The sequence below is a fragment of the Amblyomma americanum genome, chromosome 1 (genome assembly GCF_052857255.1).
Source record: "Amblyomma americanum isolate KBUSLIRL-KWMA chromosome 1, ASM5285725v1, whole genome shotgun sequence".
In the NCBI taxonomy this organism is placed as follows: domain Eukaryota; kingdom Metazoa; phylum Arthropoda; class Arachnida; order Ixodida; family Ixodidae; genus Amblyomma; species Amblyomma americanum.
The window spans coordinates 86810493-86833505 of record NC_135497.1 but is presented as its reverse complement, the minus strand read 5'-3'; the positions used below and the strand labels follow the sequence as shown (position 1 = coordinate 86833505).

Genomic DNA, 23013 nt, shown 5'->3' with positions numbered 1-23013 from the left:
TGCAAGTTCGCTCGGTAGTCACGTAGCCTTCACTGAATTCGTTGAAATTTTTCTGCGCACTTAGGTCAACCGCAGAGTAGCTTGATATCAGACGACGCGTAAAAAACAATAACATGGCGGGAAACAGCTGCTTGAGTGAAAAGCGGCCTTTTTACTGCCGTCAGCACACTTCCGCGGCACCGAAAGTTACCCACCAGCCAATTTAATAGCACAACTTCGAACGCTTTTTGTTTTGCTTAATATTTTCGAACTTTAAACACAATGTTTTGGCAAAATAAAATATTAGTTATTTTCATCGTTGCTTATTTCTTATTACCAAAAAAAATAAGCAGACAGCCCCTCGAATGCTCTCAGGGCGCCGCCCTGTTGTAATTGGCTGATTCCTCGTTGTGTCATGTGGTGACGTCTCATCGTGTCGTCATTTTTACGTCACTGTCAATGACTTTTGACAGAATTTGTCACAGTTGCGTAATTTGGCCCCAGGTTGGAAGCAAGCGTCGGCGATAGGCGGCGCGACGGACTACGTCAGCAGAAATGCGCATTCGCTCGGAGCCGAAGCTTAGCCCTTAGTAAGCAGTCTAGTAACCTGCGCCCTAAATCTGCTCATAATTTGAGCACGCTGTCAAGCATCTGCTCCGTTTGCAATTCAGCGCCAGCCTTCAAAGAGAACGCACATGCACGGGTGGTCGTTGGCCCGTGCCCAACATAACACGCATCTCACCGTCATAACAGTCCGTAATACGTGATATAATCCAATATGGTAGTTCCCATTAGCCAGCAAAAGAGCAAACAGGATATTCAACATTACAATTTTTAGATTGTATTTCACACCCATAGCAAAAGCCGTGTCGAATCCATTTGACGCTTAAGCCGATACAGCGGTGGCGACCAGGCGGCCGAGCCTACTGAGGCGAAAACATGCTCCACCGCAATACATGGGGGAGCGCAGCCGCGCAGCAACCGCAGATAGGGAAACGAACGATCCGCCTCCGGGTCGACGTTGCTTGTCGAGAGCTAGGCAAGCGCCCAGATTGCAGCTTTGTTTCCTCGAGAAAGTTCGCGCACATAGAGTTTGAACACTCGCGAGTTCGAGGATAGCGCCAGCCGAACGGCCTCCGCTCTGCCGTAGCCCCACGTGAGCAAGATGCGATGCCGCTGCATTCGGAACGACAAGCTGACGCAGCCCAAGCGAGAACCCAGCCCCTGGCAAATTTGAACTTCAATGCGCACACTACGCTAAAACGCAGTGGAAATATTTCAAAAAGCCCTTAGAGACAATCATGAACGCGAGGAGACTTAAGGCTTCGTGGTTGCTGAAGCGAGGCCGAAGCACGATTTAGAAGCTAGCAGGATGGAACTAAACACACAACGCTCTCCGCTACGGCGGCGTCTGCGGCGACAAAGCATTCGCGCGTCAGCGCTCGTCCTGTTCGTTTTGTGTCAGAGCTGCACCTTCACCATGAACAGTTTACAGAGCATAGACAGCTTGACACCACAAGGTGGAGGATGAAAGCCGCACACGGCTCAGGCTTTCCCGCCAAATTGCGAGATGCGAGCTCTGTGCCCATGCCTTAACTTTTCGCTACAGTAACCACCTTCATCACACGTATCATCTGCAATACAGTATAGAGACCACCTCAGGCGACACTAAGCAAACCATACTGTCTGTATCAAGCGGCAGAGATTGTTTTTTTCACTCACCTGTCCAAATAAAGCGAACCAATCGACCACAAGGACGGAGCGTGACGCCAAGCGGCCAGCCAGTCAGTCCTTCGTATTTTGGTGTTGGTATGTTTTAGTGCGCGCGTCTGGGCGGTCCGTGGCGCAGGCGTCTACAGGAAGGAGGTTGATCTACAGTCAGCCTGCCGCGCTAGTCCGCGCATGCGCGCGCCCAGCGGGGCTAGATATCACCGCAAGCTATCACGTGGCGTGGCCACGGGGGTACCGACTCTTCTTTTTAATGCGTTTTTGCTTTTTACGACTAGGCTTCAAGCCTCTCGACGGATTTTCCCTCCTCAGTTTTAAGGCGAAACCTTAGGTGCGTTCGATTCGCCTGCACGATGCGAACTGGTTCTCGCGGTGCTGCGCTTCGCCATTCGTTACAGCGGTGCAAGAGGGCGCCGTCTGCACAACGCCATTCGTTTTAAAAAAGGGCAGACGTTGGGCAGGTCCAGTTCAGGAAAGTGCAGGAAAACTGTGCACCTCCTCAATGGTCGGTGCCGAAATGGTGCAGCTGCAGCCGCCATGCAAGCAGACGACGGCTTGCGCGACGATGGCTTGCGCTTTGCGATAGACGGCGGAGATACTCCAATTATTCTACTCGTCGATGAGAACAGTGCCTGACACGGGCCCGCCGACTCTTATGGAACGTGATTGGCCACCCGAGAAGGCGGCCCTCGCCGGCACCTTGCATCTCTCGACCATAGTCACGGCCGCTCAAAGCAGTGCGACCATTGAGCGCCCGAGCACCGTGGCTCAAGACCAGCAGTGCACCCAGCAAAGCTTGTTTTTCGACCGGACGCAAATACTCGCACGTGTTCCCAGCATCCCGTCTCCAGTAGCCATCTGCAAGGTCATCGATTCCAAAGGAAATGAGAGCGTCCTGCGGAACAGAGGTATATCGCGCGACCAGAAAGGCGATAAAAGTCGGCCGATTGAGACCGCGATAGTTCCCATTGCAATTGAAACGCTCTTCCGGTTTTCCTCTACTGCCGGGTGCATCGGGCGCAAGCACTCTGGACGTGGTAGCACAAGTTTCCTGCACCTGTTTACAGCAGTCCGAGGAGCAGCGGCTCTGAAATCTGTGTGTATCAGATGGAAAGGTCTAGAGGATAGTCTTCTAAATTTTGCTCACATAGGGTCTTTCCTCCTTGAATGACACTGATTATGTCAACAAGCGGCAAAAAAAGAAAAGGAATACCTCTTCACTGATACCGGAGCAAACAAATATTGGAAAATGTAGGCAAATCGCCATATATTGCGCATGACCGACACCTGATCTGTAATCGTTCTGACAGGGGAGTCTAAAAGCGAAACCCGCCAGTGCAACGCGAGGAGTTGCGTTACTGGGTGGAAACCGAAAGTATTGAAAATGGAAAACGCTTCCTCACAAAGAGCCCGAAAATCCGGAACCTCTTTAAGATCACAGCCGCCGCGGTGGCTGAGTGGTTATGGCGCTCGGCTTCTGACCTGAAAGATGCGGGTTCGATCCCGGCCGCGGCGGTCGAATTTCTACGGAGCGAAATTCTAGAGGCCCGTGTACTGCATGTGCGATGTCAGTGGACGTTAAGGAATCCCAGGTGCTGGAAATTTCTGGAGCCCTTCACTGTGGCATCCCTCATAGCCTGAGTCGCTTTAGAACGTTAAACCCCCATAAACTATAAACAATCCTCTTTTATATCTTAACTTGGAAGGAGAGAAAGATGAAGGAGTTGTTTGCAAACAACAACACAGCCCGCTCAACCCGCGCCCCACGCGGCACGTGTGTTTTCGAATTTCCGTTCACCGCTAGTCACGCTCTGAACGTGCCCTGCCTGCTGCCGTCGCCATTTTGTGCAGAATCTTTCATTCTCGGCGCTTCACAGCGACTTTTTCAGAGGATAACGTCGACAGTTGGCAGAGCTGAAGAGGCTTCCCGGGGGAACACTGCGTGCAGCGCGAGCCCACGACTGTGCCCACGTAAGCGGCGTCCCTCATCAACTTGCCCCTGTTGTCGTCCTTCCAGCTGCAATGCTGCAACGCCTCCCGGACAGGCTTAAGATGGAGCCGCAACGATCGTCCAGGGACTGCTCTTTCGCGCTTGACGTGTGTTTTCTGAAAATCGACTGCCCGCGTGCCTTCTGTGGGTTTCCCAAAGCTGCACCACAGAATTTTCTTCATTTCGTGCTGAGCCTGCTTAAGAGCCCAGATGCCGAGTCCAAGAACAGTATTCTTGCTGTACTACATCGACGCGAAAAGCATTTCCCTGGTGGCGTCCAAGAACGTTCTGGCAGGATTGCAGTCGATGCAGAACACAGTGTCGCCATCGCCACTGCCCAGCACCTGCTAGCGCCCTTTCCTCGCCGCAAACGGGACCGCCTTGTGCTCCAGCTTTTGGCCCCAGCTGTCTCCCGGCTCCTGCGCCTTGTTGCGGCAGCCACTGCACCGGGACCAGCACGCGTCGTCGCAGAAGCGGGACAGCTTGCCCGCCTGCTGCGAGATCTCGTCCAGGCTGCCGTGCTCCTCGCTTTTAGGACTGAAGGGCATTCACCATCCGACCTCCGTGTCGTCAGTGAAGACGAGGCAGAACTTGTGCACCAGCTGGCGTCTTTTGACAAAGCTGGTCCCAAGATTCCTCTTGTCCAGCTTGCTCTTGGTGCGCCTGCGGCCCTCTTACCATCTGGGCTCCGTGTCGTCGAAGAAGCGGAGCACCCGTGCCACACGATCACCTCCCGGCTGGCTCGCTTGCTGGGAAGCGAGACATCAGTGAACGGTGCCCGCCGGGAGCTGGACATGGACCTCTAGCGCCCGCACGATCTTCGTCGTAGCCCCTAGTCGACCATGACCACCGGGAAGCGAAATGAGTCGAGGAACTGCAGGATAAAACCACAGGGCGCCGTCGCCTCCTGTAATGGCGTTGCCTTCCTTTCACTACCCTCTATATTACCCTCCTCTATGCAGGGTTTTTGTCAACTGTTCAAGTGAACTTCCGTCAATGTGGCATTCCGCGTCGGTTCAGCGCATTATTGTGTCAGTCTTCTCACCACCTGTTCGCCGATGTATTAGCTTCCGAACGCGAAAAAATGCACTGTCCCGTTATTGCCTTGTTATCGTCATAGGGGACCTGGATAAAAGCGTTACATTTCTTGATAAGCTACGTGCTTTGCCATTTGTTTCGGGAACATCTTACGTACCCCACCCCCTCATGGGATGGGTCACTTGTGAGTGTCTAGAGGTCTTCGAATAAATAAAAGGAAGCAAAAGCCGCACTATTTAGATTGGTTTATGGGGGTTTAACGCCCCATAGACTCAGGCTGTGAGAGACGCCGTAGTGAAGGGCTCCGGAAAATTCGACCACTTGGGTTTCTTTAACGTGCACTGTCATCGCACAGTACACGGGCCTCTAGAATTTCGCCTCCATCGAAATTCGACCGCCGCGGCCGGGATCGAACCCGCGTCTTTTGGGCCAGCAGCCGAGCGCCGTAACCACTCTGCCACCGCGGCGGCTGCAGTATTTAGAAATCACCACAAAAACATGCGGCAATAAAATTGTGCGGATATTGAACGAGCCTGGTTTGGCTGCAGCAATCTTGCCTGCAAATGCTGCTTGCATCTCACTGGGACATACTGTGAACGATTAAATGCTTTTGTTGTCTTTTATCGCCAGAAGTGTCCATAATTACTCGTATTGCTCATGTGTCTCGCATGCAGGTGGTGCGGGGTTCGATCCTCGGTTACCCACTGGGGATACATTGTGTACAAGTCTTCCACCGACCTGGTGCTTGGCTTATCTGGGGCTAAATGCTTGAGAAATGGGCCTGTGACCCTTCCTTTTGAAAAAGAAAAGTACCTTGTGCCTTGGCGCTATTTGACCAAAGCCGCCCTTGCGCGATAAAGATCATCATCATCATCATTACCACCATCGTCGAGTTGCTGATTTGCAGTCATCTCAAAACAATCTACTTAAGTGCTGTTTCCTTCGTTCCGTGGTTCGGGCTGCCGAGTACTCATCGTCGCCTTCCTCTTTTTTTTTTCAAAAGAAATACCGGGATCCTCTCTTGTCGGCACTCTCAGTGTGGAGGAGGCGAATGGCTCTAACGTGGACAAGACTCCGCTCTCTCTTTTGTGCGAAAAAAATTTCCGTCTCCGCCGATGAAGTGAGCAGCCATATGAACTTAAATTCCCGCTCGCTCAATGACTGTATCGTGTACATGGTCGCTTTCCCTTCCGATGCCCTGCTATTTGAGCCTGTGTACCTTACTCGCTGAGAGCCCTGACCCACCTGATATGTGGCATTCGTGGACAATGCCATTTACGGTTTCAACGAAATAGCGCCGCATTGACTTTGTTGTGACCTGGTTCAGCAAACTTCCAACATTTCCGAGAGTATACGTTGATAGTGAAAAGGCGGAGGCCATTAAGATGGGCACTCAATTTTTTATGTTGCATTGGAGGTCGGTAATGTTTTAACCAGATAGGAAATGATTCACAGGAATGTATTTCGACCGCAGGCCGAGGACAATAGCTCGCCCCAATTCCAAGACGAAGTTGGCGTGTTTACGCTGACCAGAAGGGCTGGAAAGCGCGCTCACAGCTGATTAGGAATACGGAATCTTCGTTGTTGCGCAGTTTTGCTGCCGTCGTCGCTACGCCTCCGGCGGCAAGGTGGCGCCCTCTGGCTGCTGAGACCAGAGTCTCACGTATCGACTAACAACCCTTCGCTTCCCACACGTAGGCTGCGGGCCAGCCCTTAAATAAGGCCTGCTGACCTAACAGTAATAAGACTAGCTGACTGTCTGATTAAAGTTGACACCGCCCCGCGTTCCCGTTTGTGTCGCCATCTACCGAGTTACAAGCAACTAGCGTTACTACGGGGCAGAGGGAATCCCATGGAAATCCCCTCCGCTCAGCGGAGCTAGCGTGCCGTGTTCAGTGCACAATGAACGGTATGTGCAATGAACGGTAGCCTTCGCGCTGTTTGTTTATTTCGGGGCGTGCGCGTCAGTCCAATACGGACAGGCTCGAGTCCACCATAGTGCAGGCAACAAACAAAAACACTATTTAGAAATCACCACAAAAACATGCGGCAATAAAATTGTGCTAGAGTTGACGCGTAGTCGACGCTTTCAGTCAACAATTAACTGGCGTCCTGAATTTCGCTGTCATGTAATCTTCCTCGAAGGTACGAGGAAAATCCTTCCTTCCTAAGGGTGTTCCCTGACTGCGTGAGCGGTGCAGCACTGAGTTTCGATGCAGTATACGTTTGCTCATCACGGCGAAATCAATAAAACTAAAAGCAAGCCCCCCCCCCCCCCCCCCCCATAAGCGCATTTCATTCAGCGTACCATACTCATTGCCGCCTTCGCGGTTGCTCGCGATGCATCCTCGAAGGCGGATGCACGCCAACTACCGGCACTCGTTCTGTATAGAAACGAACAGGGAGATACGGGGGTTTCCATATTCGTCTCGCGCCTGGAAACCAATGATAACGTATCAACCGCGTTTTCTTTTCATTGCTCCCTCACCTAAAGGGAATGGCGATAATATTGTGTGGCGTGAGAATGACAGTCGAGACTGTTATGTTTAGGCTTACCGCCCAGTCCAGCAGCAGGCCATTCGTCGGGCACACTTGCAGGGTACTGGCGATTCGTTTCGCCGCAGGTGATCACCCAGGCAGGGTTCTTCTATGAAGTGCTAACCGGCGCTCGTATACGTTCGTGACGTATAATTTCATTTCACTTTTTTTTTAACGGTGAAAAGAAAAAAACGCACTCAGCCAATGCACTTAAAGACAAGTCAATGCTATCTCCAGCTTCAGTATACGGACTTTCTAAGTCTGGCTTGGGTGTCGCGGCATACCACGGGACGGCTCAAAACAAGGTAAAACAATCCGCGAACTACCTCTTGAGGCCGGTGGTCGATGCCCTGCGGTAAAGCCGTGCAACCGCCTCGATATTTCTGGGGGCGCGTTGCTTGCAATCCGTTTAAGACGTATCCTTCAGGAAACACGGATGGCCCGAAAAAGGGCGGCTGTTCGATTGAAATATCGGTCGCATTACAATCGCGCGAAAGGAAGTCCTCTAGCACTGTACTCTGACCATGGAGCGAGTGCTCTGACGATGGAGAGACGTTCAATGTGGCGATAAACGACGATAGCATTTCTTCTTCCGTGATGCGTGCACAAAATTATGAAATAAATGCGGCAAACACGAGTGTTGCTATAATCTCGGAAATCCATCAATGCTTCATTGGAAACCAAAGTGTCAAAGATAAGAAGAAAAAAAGGCCTCTAAATAATGTCGATCATTATCACCTGCCTCACCAGTTACAGGCCCCAGTTAGTGAGTGCAAGATTAAGTAACTGACATTATGAGTCTGCAGTGCCCTCCTTTACTGCCATTTTTCACTATAACTCTTGTTCATTTACTCGTGTCTTTCTTTAGCGCCATAAAAAAAGGTGTAAACAGGGAATTTCATGGGTTGTAAAGGTGGCTAGACTGTCTATAACTGCTTAAAATTTGATCCTGTTCGCAGATGCATTGACAAACTCAACTGAATTTTTTTATAACTGATGTACGTGCCTAAAGTATTACTGCCTTTGATAACCAGCACTTCCATGCTACTGTTATTTCTGCACTTTTGGAAAAAAAAAACAATTAACGCCGCTTCTCAATAATTATTAATTTCTAACCATCTGTGCATATATATAACAAATGAGGAGGTTTATTTGATTAGCTCATGTAATCACCCAAGCAACACAAGAACAAGACCCCCACCTATCCATACTCTATCCAGTTTTCCAAAAGCAACGGTTTCAGGCCCTTCCTTTTCAGAAATAAACACATCCATTCATTCATTTCATTAGCTGGCCATTGTTCCCTGAGCTCACCGAACCGTCAGGTTTTAAGTAATCTGGAACGGCATAAATTAAGATTTTCAAACCTCTTTAACTTTCTGGTGCTGTATACGTCCTATTGCCTCGCCAATCACCCTCATCGACCAATGCACGGTCGTCAGTCAGTCGCAAACTTATCTGCCACCAGGCTTGCGGAAAGGGGTCCTTGGCTGGGCAGAAAGAATTCCGTCATGCAGATTATTTTTATTTAAAAAAGCGAGTTAATTAGTATCATTTTCAAAAGTTGGACGTTCTAACGTAATGCCGGTCAGCGTTCAGTGAGTGACTTGAAGCAGTTCAAATTCTTAATGGAAGGAAATTTTTGTATTAAAAGCCTTGCCACCTCTAAAGACGAGGCCAGACAATCTTAAAACGTATTGATTGTGCTACTGATCTGTGCGGCTGCAGGCAGGTAGCTAGGTTCGTCGCACTGATCATACATGTTATCTACCCTCAAATCGCTTGAGTCGTTTTCCAAGGAGAAGAGTATTTCAAGTCCCGCAATGAAAAAATATTGCGTACCAATACTAAAGCCTCAGTGTACTATGGGTTGCATTAGCTTCAGCTTGATTACCAATAAAGGCTATTCAACGCTGAAAACATTATGATGACCGTCTCCATACAATTTATGTAAAAACATTTGCAGTACCGTTCTTTGCCTACATCAAAAGAGGGAGTTTCGATATCTGTGCCTGTTGGTACCAATCAAACAACAGACGAAGAAGAGGCACAGGTGTGCCTCCCTCTTCTCATCCATCATATGTTCGACTGGATTCCTCTTGATTAATTGAAAGAGGAGCTGATGGTAAGTTCAGCGAGCAACGATGGTTGGTTTGGTTTTTATCAGGTTTGACGTCCCAAAGCGCCTCAGGATATGAGGGACGCCGTAGTGGAGGGTTCCGGATAATATCGACCACCTGGGGTTCTTTCACGTGCACTGACATTGCACAGTGCACGGGCCACTAGCATTCCACCTCCATCGAAAATGCGACCTCGCCGCAGCCGGGATCGAACCCGCGTCTTTCGGGTCCGCAGCCGAGCGCCATAACCCCTGAGCCACCGCGGCGACTGAGCAACGATGGTCAGGTAATTAAATGAATGAGGACCCTTTCGAGATGTTTTGCTTGCGTACAGCTATTGCACACAGTTGCTTTCAGTTCCCCCCTTTTTTTATGAAGCTATAGCATAGTGTATAATCAGCACGCCCACAGGCAGTGTGTATTGGTTACTAAATCCAACGTCAGGTCCACGTGGAGCCTTGCCGCCGCGTTGCGCCTTCTCGGCACCATTGCCCGGAGAGGCGGTTATCTTGACTCCCTCTCCAACTTCTTATCTTAGTCGCCTCTATTTATGAGCGCCGTTCAGACGAGCTGTATCACTGCAGCCTCCCTACGGCGCCCTTCGGTTCAGACACAATGGAAGGATACGGAGGTGAGTTTTTAAACTTTTCGTTCTTAGCGCTTGGGTGTCCAGGAATTTGCGGTTCAGTATTGACAGCGCTGCTCATTGGGAACCACATTGGGATTCCGAGTCCAGCTTGGTCTCACACTCCTCAGTTAGCGATGCTGAAGCCATCCACATTTCACTATCGGTTCGATCTCAATAACCTTAACATTTTTTTTTCATTGATAACAATGACACCCAGCTCTGTTACCTTTGCGTAACCGCCGAAATAGATGAAAAATAAACAGGTGCCTCGTTTCGCAGTCACGAAATCAGACGGGCGATGTCAGCCCACGTTAAATTGCCCCAAGCGGTCTAAATTAATCCCGAGTCCTCGTCCCACGTATATATACATGAACAACTTCTGGACGCCAAGCCCCACATATTATACCGTACCGTACCAACGTACGATGACACACTATACCACACAATACTAATATTCCAGAGTGTCAGGAACGTGTGAGGCCAGCATGTGGTGAACACGCCTTGATGGCAGAATGAAGGCGGGAGGGAATGGTTCGTGAGCAAGTTCAACCTGTAGAATAGGCTTGTTTGCGGGGCAGCAAAACCTCGGCACTCCGTTACTTTGATGCTGTGCACATTTCCCACTATTTACGCGTCTGAACGGCGTGACTCCAGTGTAGTCTATACATCCTCGAGCTCAACAGCAGACCGCTTTTGTTACGCAATCCAATCACCAGCGTCGCCTTTTCTCTGCGCTCAACAACAGAGCCCTTTCGACTAAAGAACTCAGTTCACCGCACACTACATAGTACTGTAACAAAAGCATACCACGCGTATGTCCTCACATGCTGCCAGCCAAGCAATTGAACGCACTATTGTGCTCGTCCTTGAACACAACGATAGGAACGCCCGGTGAAACTATGTGCGGTCCCATGAGGAATTCCTTATCAGCATGTTTCACCGGGCTTCCCGGCCGGTATCGAGGGAACGGTATTGTTCTCGGCTGACGAGCAGGTCCGCACCTTGATTCCACGTCAACTTATGATTCTGGTTGCAAAAGCTTCATGTGATAAATCAAAGCGCTGCTCAATGTGATAAAGCACTTGCACTTACGATGAACAAGCTTTCTCTGTGCTTGTTCTAATATCTGCTATTTTCCTCCCACCCGTCCCCATGCAAGTCTGATTTTTCGTCGGCGGGAGGCCAAGTGTCCGATGCTTATATATGGCACCTTGCGTGACCACGGCACCCATCTTTTTCGTCCTTTAATATTACTTTCACTAAACCACTATTACTACATTCGTTATGCTTTCTTCGTTCAGGAGGTAGAGGGTGAACGCGTGAGATTCTTCCGAGTTCGGCTGGGATCATGAGGCGCCATTCTGTGTATGCCTTAATCTTTCCTTGCTCGCGTTGAAAAATGTAGCCCTGGATCCTAATTCGATATTTACGCTTTGTTATACGCCTTCCAGTTCGGAACGGTATGCAAAGTAATGCACAAGTTGGGGTGCTCTGTGCGGCCCAAGCAGTTTCCCGTGCTAGGGTGCGGCTCTTATCAGTCCTCTGCCGGTGGGTGGGGTATTCAATTGGCTTGGGGCACATGACAAGAGTCTCAGCTGGACTCGGGATGCCGTGCTATCCGTTAGCAGAGGACCGGCTTTAGTCAACAGTGCAAAGGGCTTTTAGAGGCAACGGCGCTTTTTGTGCATGCGTGCGTGAGTGCGTGCGTGCGTTCTTATCTCTCTTTTCTGGTACCTATCTACAAGCGAGTTTGTTGCCACCCATTTCCTCCAATCCCTTGCTGTGCGGAGCTCTAAATGACACACCTCGCACGCGTGTGCGGGGCGCCGCAAATTGCTTTGTGTTGCATTATTCGCAGTTACAGTAATAACAAGAAATCATCGTACGTTTTTCAGTTTCATCGCAACGGCGTTTTCCCCTTTTTTTTCTTCCTTCAGCATAGTTGTCCCGCACAGTGATACCACAACGCAAAGTGTTGGCCATCAGAATTTAGTATGCAAGCGCTTTCTGCACAGGCGCACGGATTTACTTCGAGTCCCGAGCTATACGAAGAGCTGTGTTTCAGACAAGCCTGATAAACGCCATATTGATCACGATTATTCTTCCATGTCACCCCGTTGAGTACGGGGTGTCACCCTTCTCGAAAAAAAAAAAAACGTTGGGGGAATAGAATTCGATAGCCTTTCATTTCGCATAATTACCTAATTCATAATTAGTATACTCATAATTACTCACATACGCATCAGTACATGTCTCCAAGGCACATCGCCAAGTCATAGATCACAATGCATTCAATAGGGTCGACTTTATTCAGCTTGAACCAACGAGCCTTTGTGGCCAATGTTTAACGTGCTCGTCTCGCAATCCAAGGCTCCTGTATGTACAATTCCCACCGACTTCACCCAAATTTACTTTTTACTGTAATTACTTTGCGCATTTAGATGATTCCAAGACGTTTGCGATCGATCCCAATGCTCTAGCACTGATTTATCTGACTTTTGTAATTGCTGCTTCCTTGGGGATTTTCTGCGACAAGGAGGCTCAAAGCGACTCTGGTATTTCGCTGTGCACGTGCAATTCGCGCTCTCTTATCACGGCAATAGAATGCAGTGTTTCGTCTTGACCTGGGTTGCCGCGTGGCTGAGCGCGCAAATGTGGGCGGCAGCAGTGCAATATCGCGATACGAATCGAGTCGCATGCAAGCTCAGAGGCAACTTCTGCTTCCAAATATGTTCAAGAAATTTAAGACATAAGCGCTGGCATAGCATGGACAGCAACGATTTGCCATTACTCTCACAAGTTCTCTAATAGCACTCGATTAGGAGTTCGTAACACCGCATTTTCCATTTCGCAGCGTGTATTGGCATGGTAGCTTTTGAAAGCAATGTCGATTGCGCGTACGAACGGAGATATGTTGCAAAGAAACTAATAAGCGCACTTGGGAACTAAACCTCGAGAACCGGGAATACGAAGATCCCATTACAAAGGTGAGATGGCTACAAGTAACGCCGCATTCGCGCTAAAATGTACGCTGACACCCGAAAAACAGAAGAGCGAAAGTTGAAATCGGTGAACAGAGAATAAGTCATAATTGAGCGCAGATGCTTCGTTGTGCGGCTTTTGTCAAAATAAAGACAGTTTAATGTCCAACGAGTTTACCCTCCGATTTGAATAGTGCACGAAGCCATTCCGAACTCTGTGCGCGCAGCCACGTTCGCTCGTGTTGATGGGCCCGCTCCTCGCAGCGCAAGTCTACCGGCCCGTGTGCGAGTGGGTCATGTGCTTCGAGAACCGCATCCCCTTCAACGCGGTGCCCGGCGGTGAGGACAGCGGCGAGACCATCTACATCGGCCGCGCCGTCCACAACGGCGAGGTGGTCCCGGGCAAGGTGGTGCCTTCCCACAGCTGCTGCTACGTGGCCTACGACGGCGTCGAGCACAGCCACAAGGAATACCAGGTGGGCAGGCCCAGCGCTAGACTGATGCACAGCCTTTGTCAATAGTGTAGAGTCCGAAAGGCTTGCTTCTGGGCCAGGCTGTGTGGCTCGTTATGCACCGATCGCCAGCATTCGAAATCTCTTGAAGCTGGGGAGCTGTCGCCGTCACTGCTTAAAAGTTAGGACTTGCGAGATGCTATAAAGACCCTGTACTCAAAGGAACATAGTCGGTTGCAACGTAAAACAAAAAGAAAGAAAATGTGCAGTGAGAAGCTATGCAGGCAACTAGTTCACCCGAATGTTGGCTATGGAGTTTAGAAAAAGTTCGTTATCATCAATAGACACAATTTCGGCAGGGAGGTGATCCCATTTTTATGATGCAAAGGAGATAAACGACTGAAAAGGTTGTTTTTTTGTGCCACGATAGAGATTGACTTCGTGAACGTGACCATTGAGGTATGAACGATAAAGCGACGTAATAATTAGTTCATGCTGCAGGGCAGAATAACGGAAATGTTTATGAAATGTTGAACGAGAAATTTTAGGGAGACATGAATGCCAGTAGGCGATTCGCAGCATCGATTTGAATTCACAAGGATCACAGTGTCCGTTGTCAGAACTCAGGATCTGAATCCAAATCGTTCACTGAAACACGCGCTTCGGTTCCGGTTCGGTTCCGGAAGAAAACTTGTTCCGGATCACAGGTTGGAATACGCCACAGGCACGTATTCCCCCCCCCCCCCCCCAAATTTAAGTTCAACTTCCTCACTTTTCACCTGGCACTGGTCAGTAAACTGCCAGCAACACCCCACCCCTCAACAGCCTAGCAGAAATTACCTTGGGTATCTCCCGAAAAATGCTCCCTGATACGCCATAAGACGGAAGACGCTTGCCCAGTTCAATGTCGAGAACTGAAAGGGATCCCCAAGTTCGCTTGTGTTATGTATGCCTGGGCTGAGTTAAATGGAGCCTGCAGTCGGGCACCTCTTTATACGAGTTAGGTTGACGGGACCAAAGCGTGATCAGTTCGAATAAACCGGAAGTTCGAAATAACGAGATTGCACGGTTTTAATAAATACTCATGTGCATGGCTATTCGACTATAATTGGACACAATCGATACCGCGGAGATAGGAAAGGCAAGGAATTACTTAAGCTCTTCTCAACAGTCGGTTTCCACCGCGCGCTCTGCCGCAGGCTCTAATCTCGGAGGGCACTCCGTTCGCCTGGGTGCCGGCCTCGGACGGCGTGCTTCCCACGGGTGCCGTCCAGGGCGGCGTGTGCGCCTCCGGCGAGCCGCTCTACATTGGCCGCACCTACCACGAGGGCACGCTCACCATCGGCAAGATACAGCCGTCCCGCCGCTGCCTCGCCATTCCGTACGGGGGCGAGGAGCACTGCTACCCCGACTACGAGGTGCTGGTCGTACAGACGGTCAACTTCTGAGGCCAGCCCGCTCTGCTGCTGCAGCCGCCACGGCCACGCAAAATCGACGCGTCGTGGGAACTGCTCCCGCACCTGCCTCCGGCTAATCCTGGAACGACTGCTTTGTGATCTCGTTTTACATTCCCGTGGCAATAAAGCTTGCCTGGATGGTGCGTTTCTCTTGACCTGAAAGCAAATAATTTGTTGTGCCCTGTCTACGCGAGGGAGAGCTGCAGATGGTGTTCGTATAAAGAAGAGCGGCATAGTCAGCAGGGGTTTATCTAGCTGCCAACTTTGGGAACTGTAACTTAAGACAGCTTGGGGCAGTGGTACGGTGGTCAACTCCGCCAGTTACGGGGAAAGAGTCCAGCCTTCCCAAAGATTTGGCAGGTATCAGGCTGCATTTAAGGCTGTATTTGGAGATATTATGTGTGCATCTCTGGAACAGCCAGAACTCTTAATTCGGTTCGGCCGGCGTGGGGGGGAGCACGTAGTCTTCATTCCACGACTATATAAGCCTCACCTTCGCTAGCTTCTTGTCCAAAATATTTGTACTCTCCTGCCCCACATTGACATCGCTTGGACGCCATGAAACCTTAATTTTCTGCACTACATTCAAAGACCGAAACTTCTTTTCCACTTATAAAATATTGTAAGAATTGAATATCTATACATTGGTTAACAATTAACTGCCATATACGATTCACTGCCGTTTCATGTATGGGTCATGCCACGCCAGATGACCCAGACTTTGCGCTCCCCTAGCTTGTTTTTGGCGACAAAAAAATTTCGCGTCGTGACTGCCGTCAAGTTGCATGTTAAGTGTAACAAAAATACTGAAAAATCAAATCTTTTACGCATTGCCATGATTTTTTTTTTCATGTAGTTGGAAAACATTGCGCCTCCAAATACAGGAACCTCATACGAATTTTATTTATTTATATATGAATAAAAATATTGAAACGTATAACTTATTACGATTTTGAATCTATTAGAGAAATATTTGTGTCTGCAGTACTCATTAGATCTATTTTCCTACATTGTCCAGAGGGTGTACAAACCGATAAAAATGTTTCGGCCCGCGAAAAGACGTAAAACATGTAGGAAATCAATTTCTACACTTGGAAAAAGCTGTTTTTTTTTTCTGGTTCTCGTGGACAGGCGCGCGGGCACAGGGCGAAAGTTCACGTTCGCCGGTCGCGTTAGCACGCTTGAGCGCAAGGCAGTCGCGGCGGGCACGGCTCTATTTACTATACAGTGTTTCACATCACCCCTCAATCCCATCTCCTTTCTCGCAGTAACTTCCCCTTTTTTCTTTCCCCCTCCCTGTCCACTGACTGTCCGGTTATTTCCCACTGGCTGCAGATCAGGTGCTTCTAGTTACGATAGTAGATGCCACGGCCGACAAAAATATTTTCCTTCCTTCTGTATTTCATTTTAGAGCGCATCTCTTAGGGTCCCGTGCGCACTGTATACCTTAGCCGAGCGACCTAACCACTGAGCCACCGCGGAGGGTTTTTTTTTCTTTATTGCTTTTGCGCATGGCAGGGGCTTCTCTGCGGCGACAACGGCTTTCACGCTGTTTCGCGCGAAAGCGAGCTAAGGAATCTTTATCGCTAGCAGAACTGTAGAATGTCCGGACCCCGCAGAGTATCTGTTACGGGTCCAATTGGACTTATTTTTGGAAATGAGGCGGAGAGTTTGAAGGATGCTTCACTCCCGCCACCGGTTGGCCCAGTATTGCACTACCTCCGGGATCGGCCTTGTCTTTAGCGCGTCTTTACTATCCTGTCTTTCTGTCCCATCTTTCAACTCTCCTACTATCTGCACGTGGTAGCGATTGTGGCTCGGCTTGAGCCAGTGAGCAGGCCTGTGCACTTTCCTTTTCTTTCTTCCTGGCAACAACAGACAGGCAGACAGCAGAACTGTATACAGCTGAGGCACGCGGCGCAACCACCTGCTCCTCTTAGCTAAGAGGAGCAGGGGAGCTCTTAGCTATGAAGATGCTTTAAAAAGAAAAAAAGAATCAACTCAAGTTACGTGAAACACTCTGTATATTCACTGTGCGAACGCGGACAGGCCTTCATATGTGCGTCTGCTGGCTCTAAAACTGGTCATAAATCCAATTATTTCATGGCCCTTCCTGGATTTTTTACTGGAAAGCCTTGCATTTCCGACCAATACACTGGCGACGATATCGCAAGTGGTCTGTAAAAGGACAGGCGAAAGAGAAACACTTAGAACTATAGCTCAGTCAATTAGATTTCTCATGCAACCTCCATGTCATTTTTACCAAGGACAAATGTATTGTAGCCAACAGCTGACTCTGAAGTGAACGAAGAGTGCAGCAACGCCACAGTAAAACTGTGGTACTCCAGTCAGACTTTTAATCATTTTCTCGAAGCAGTCTTCCATCTCCACCCGCCGCGGTGGCTCAGTGTTTAGGGCGCTCGGCTGCTGACCCGGAGTTCCCAGGTTCGAACCCGACCGCGGAGGCTGCGTTTTTATGGAGGCAATACGCAAAAGGCGCCCGTGTGCTGTGCGATGTTAGTGCACGTTAAAGATACCCAGGTGGTCGCAATTATTCCGGAGACCTCCACTACGGCACCTCTCTTTTCCTTTCTTCTTTCACTCCCTCCTTTATCCGTTCTCTTACGGCGCGGTTCGGGTGTCCACCGAGATATGTGAGACAGTTACTGCGCTATTCCTTTCCTCACAACCAATTTTTGTAATAATTGGTTTTTTGGGGAAAGGAAATGGCGCAGTATCTGTCTCATATATCGTTGGACACCTCAACCGCGCCGTAAGGGGGTTGTTGTCGAGTTGCTTTCCAGTAGTTCCCGCTAGTGGTGGATCAAGGGTGGGGGGATTTTAAATGGAATTGGTTTTTGGGGAAATGAAATTGCGCAGTATCTCTCTCAGATATCTCAGTGGACACCCGAACAGCACCGTAAGGAAAGGGATAAAGGAGGGAGTGAAAAAGAAAGCAAGAAAGAGGTGCCGTAGTGGAGGGCTCCAGATTAATTTCAATTTTCATTTCATTTTTCAGCGGTTCTTGTCGAGTTGCTTTCCAGTAGTTCCCACTAGTTGTGAATCAAGGGTGGGGGGGGGGGGTAAATGAAATTGGTTTTTGGGGAAATGAAATTGCCCAGTATCTCTCTCACATATCTCGGTGGACACCCGAACCGCGCCGTAAGGGAAGGGATAAAGGAGGGCGTTAAAGAAGAAAGGAAGAAAGAGGTGCCGTATTGGAGGGCTCCGAAATAATTACGACCACCTGGGGAACTTAACGTGCACTGACATCACACTGCACACGGGCGCCTTTGCGTTTCACCTCCATCGAAACGCGGCCGCCGCGGTCGGGTTCGAACTCGGGGGATTTTAAACGACGGAGGGTTTCGAGCGGTCTTTCTCCACCGCCACGTTCAATGCACGCAACTGTGCGAGCCGCCCGCAAGCGCTGCTGCCCTCGCTCCGCGTACTAGTCGGCGTCGGAGAACCGCGTAAGCGTCTCGTCGATCTAAAAATGGACAGGGCTCGAAAGCGGGCACCTGGTTTTCCATAGTGCTCATGGGCGTATACCCTCGTCGGTTACGCTGATGCGTATCTTTAGCGGCGCTTGTGTTATCACGAGCCACACATTCGTGCACGTCGCTAACGGCCTCGGTAGCCTTGGAGTCCGACGCTTTCCGCCTGCCTTTCCAGCAATACTGATCGCAACGATCGCGCGGATTAACGAACCAAAGCAGCAGAAAATCTACCACGGCGGCTCCCACAATTTGAGATATTCTGTGCTTGAAATACGCTGAAAAATAGAACTTCCGGACACCATTAACACGGAGAAAATCGGTCGCAAACATAAAATGGTCCCGTAGAAAAGCTGAAGGTTCTTCATAAAGATCTGAATTATCGAACCAGTCGGATTGTGTAGTCCGAAGGATCTCTTGTTGGCTGCGTTAACTTCGGCCATGTTTGCCTTGAATTGGTTTCGACTCGTGTAGTGGTACTTAAGAGGCGGCTACTCTCTAGTGCCAGTGTTCTATTGTGACCCTCATATTGGCATGGAGGCATAGGCGTGCATATCTCACTCCATAAAAAGTGTTTGTGTGTGGGAGGGGGGGGGGGCAAATTCATGGTAGCGCTGGTTCGTCTTTTGAGTAACAGGAAGCAATACCCAATACGGTACAATATTTACGCCCTCTTTCCCCATGCCTACACGGGGGGGGGGGGGGGGGGGAAGGGGACTGTCCATTTTCAACCCTACTTCGCACGCTTATGGAAGGAGGGAGTATGGCTTCTTTGTCATGATTGGATGGATGAGGAATATCACGGTGCAAGACGCCTCTTCGATTGGTTCGCAATATAGTCAATAAGTTTATTTTCCAGGTTCAACTGGAGGGTTTCCTGGCTAAAAGCTGCCTGGGCAGCTTGACTGGTTTCAGGAAACACCTAAAAGCAGTAACACACGAGCGGTACAGGACATTTTGCAAAACCAGGCACTAGTAGATTAAATAACGAAAACACTCGACACATATATACACTGACTCGAATAATGTTTAAAAATGAGAACACTGAAATGGTCATACATATGTTGAAAGCAAAATACATTAACACTCAAGCAAACGTTCAACAATCAACAAGGGGGGACATAGAATGGCATTTGAACAAAATATTTCCGCAGCTCAGCTTTTGTATATCCCGTTGTATGTTGATATATGTTTAAAACATGAGGCAGATTATAAGACAACATTTGTAATTTATGATCGGTGCGAAAACGGGGTATATTCCATGAGTTAGTATTTCTTGTATGTAAGCACGACGCGTGTCCAAAGATGCTAGAGTAGAGTAAAAACAGAAAATTGATGCCGTAGAAAAATACATTTTTTGCAATCATATAAATATATACAAAAGATCAACGCAGACAATGTTATGTGCTTGGAAGGCGTATTTGGTGGTAGTCATGTTACCAATATTGGCGATTATTCGAACAATTTTCTTTTGCAATACTAGAAGCCTGTTTATGTTTCAGTCATTGTGGCCCATACTAAGCTACAGTAGTTAAGGTGAGAAAAAATGTACAAAATAAAAATGTACAAATAAAGCCCTGTTCGCTGCCGCGCTCTTTCTTCTTTCTGAGCAAGTTTGGAAAGGGGGGAGGTTGGTGGGGGGGGGGAGGGAATCGACAAATTATATAACCTTATTATGACTATTCGTGAATTTATTTGAAGCCTTACACTGCCAACCAAAACACTAGCGACATTATCGTTAGTGGTCTGCATCGTTTAAAGGGACACGAAAGAGAAATATTTGGTAGAGCTAGATAAGCAGATTAGATTTTGCATATAACAACCATGTCATTTTCACCGAGAACAGAGGCTTGGTTACCGAAAAGTACTTCTGGTAGCCATTGGAGGATCACGCAGCAGCGGCACCAAACCCACCACCCACCAGAAGCGAAAGCAGCAGCGGAACAAAAAGCGCCCCCACCCACCAGAAGTCCATGAATCCACCAAACACTCCCCCAAGTGTTTGGTGGACCAAACTTCACATTTCAGAAGCCTTCACCATTAGACGCTATGAGAGAAGCCCATGCAGCTGCGGAACGAAAAAGTTATGACAAAATAAAATTCAAAGCCGCAATGAGACCCCGACCAACGTAAAGCTAAAGTATGGCTAAAGGTAAAAGCCCCACCTGCTGTCGCAGCTTCGCTGCATCAGTTCGTATGATCGTCCGCAAATTTTGAGGGAAATTGCTTTACAAACGCGGTTGTAACCTCAGAAGGTAGCCTGACTTCAAAGCATTTCGCGGAGTAATCAACCAAGGTTATGGCATATCTGCAGTTACGCGGAGCTTCTTTAGATTCAACGATATCTGCCGCTATACATTTTGCCAGGGACGTTCAAGCAAGGCTACCGTTGCCGAGGTGCACAGGATGGTGTTGCAGTTTCATGTTTTTCTTGACGCATAAGCCAACCACTGATTTCTACTTGGACGTACTAATCCATGGCTTTGTTTTTCAGCAGCGCAGGGGACAAAGGACGAGACAAGTGCACAGACACGGCGCTGAACTTACAACTGGTTTTTATTGAGGCGATATCCACTACTTAAATACAGTGGCAACCAATCTCAAATGAACAAAAAAACAGATACATATTGGCGATCATGACAATTCCTGAGCACAGGTCCACAATGGCACAAGACCAGCTGCGCTCGTTTTTCTATTCTCATCAAGGAAACGTAGTTCTTTATCAGACAGAGCTATTGAGGCAACGCTTACGCATTCATCTTTGAATCTATGGATTTCATGGGCTTCAATGATTTCACGAGTGATTTTGGTTCTATTACCTGACAGCACTCGGCACTGACTGAAAACAGGATAACACGGCGCTTTCTTGTTCTTTTTTCTTTCCTCTGTGCAGTCTCTGCAGTGGATGCCAAGGTGACGGGATGCGGTGCCGCTCACGTTGTTGTGTTCCCGCAGCCGGTCGTTGAGGCCACGACCAGTTAGTCCCGTGTAGAGCTTGCCACATGAAAGCGGAAACCTGTACACAACATTGTTGCTACATGGTACAAAACCTTTTTGGTGTTTCTTATCGCAGCCTACCATCCTTGCATTGCTGCTGCTTACAATATGGCAGAGTTTGGAGAGCTTATCGGGCACGGAAAAAAAAAACAATTTTTACATCGGCACGCGCGCCCGCCCTTTTCAGATTATGTGAAATGCGGTGTAGATAAGGAATAACCACACACTTTGTTTTTTCTTCCTTGGGCCTTTCAGTGGGATCTCTGCGGCCTGAATTAACGATTTCCCTTAAAAGGTTCTCTGATACAGCAATCAGAAGGTCGGAAGGGTATCCTGCTGCTTGTAAGCGTACCACCTGATTTTGATAGCTGTCTTGCATCGCATGATGGCATGATTTTTCTAGGGCATTTCTTAAACACAGCTTTGCGATGTCGCGCTTTACAAGCTTAGAATGTGCAGAAGCGAAAGGCGTGAGAGGCTTCTGGTATCGTGGCTCGTAACGCCAGTACACATAGCTATCGCTGAGGCACATGGCAAGATCTAAAAAACGTAACTTTCCTTCAGAAGGCGTTTCATGCGTCAAAACAAGTGGGTCAAGACAGGTGTGAAAAATTGATAAAGCTTTGGAGACCGAGGCCTCTGCGTCAGTATTTGCATATGTAATCAAAACTAAAAAAAAAATCGTCTACAAACCTAAAAACACGAGCCACGCTTTCGTCTAGTTCACTGTCAAGGAGCCTGTCATGGTGCGCGAGATAAATGTCGCTCAGTATCGGAGCTATGCATGAACCAATGCAGACGCCATCGCTCTGGAGGTAAACAGATTCATTCCAGGTGGAAAATGTCGAGTTAAGGTAAAAAGTAAGGAGTTCCAAGAAGTTGCTATTGATGATGCCTGCAGAATTCTGGAAAGCTACCGCACCAAAGTAATCAATGCATTCTTCTACGCATGCCAGCAGTTTCTTTTTGCGGAAGAGAATAATATAAATCTTTTATATCGATAGAGCAGGCCGAGAAGCCTTTCCCTGGGTTTTCTTGCAAGAAGTCGATTACTTGGTTAGAACTCTTCACCTGAAAAGGGTCGTCAATGGGTAAGAGTTTCAGCTTGTCTTGCAAGAATAACGCGACAGACTTTTGCCATGTGCCATCCTCGGTGACTATTGCTCGAAGTGGGCAGTCCAGCTTGTGCGTTTTCGCTGTGAAGAATATTTTTAAGCAGGACCCCTTGCTTTTCTCTATGCGCTTGGCTAGGGTTTCCAAATTCATTTGCGCACACATTTTGCGTGCTCAGGCATTCACTTTACTTAGTGCGACACCGCATCTCTTCCGGAAAGTTGAACTTATAGCATTTTCTGCTTTCGATAAGCAGAGCTCTTTTGGCATCACTGCAAAACCTCCCTCTTTATGAGCCTGTAACAGGGTCAGCGAGTCGTTCTTTAAAAAGGAAACGGTGAATTTGATTGGAATTCTACACATGGTAGGTTTACACTTTCTAAAAATGTCCACTCCGTCTGAAACACATCGGTACAGTTCAGGAACCGCTGCTAGGCTGGAAACTTCGCCTCAATAAAAACCAGTTGTAAGTTCAGCGCCGTGTCTGTGCACTTG

General features: G+C 48.7%; 1 protein-coding gene across 1 annotated transcript; it reads left to right on the top strand.

The window, feature by feature from the left end:
• The first annotated feature begins 9867 nt into the window (after positions 1–9867).
• LOC144113163 (natterin-3-like) lies at positions 9868–15066 on the top strand. Its single transcript, XM_077646091.1, has 3 exons — positions 9868–10024; positions 13267–13478; positions 14654–15066. Exons 1-3 carry the CDS (start codon positions 10009–10011, stop codon positions 14900–14902), a joined length of 477 nt encoding a protein of 158 aa, XP_077502217.1. The 5' UTR covers positions 9868–10008; the 3' UTR covers positions 14903–15066.
• Positions 15067–23013: the final 7947 nt, after the last annotated feature.

What these genes read in the sequence shown, in the direction of transcription:
- LOC144113163 (XM_077646091.1), top strand. An exon ending in ACAGCCACAAGGAATACCAG is followed by an intron (nt 13,479 to 14,653) that starts GTGGGCAGGCCC and finishes GCTCTGCCGCAG; the next exon opens with GCTCTAATCTCGGAGGGCAC.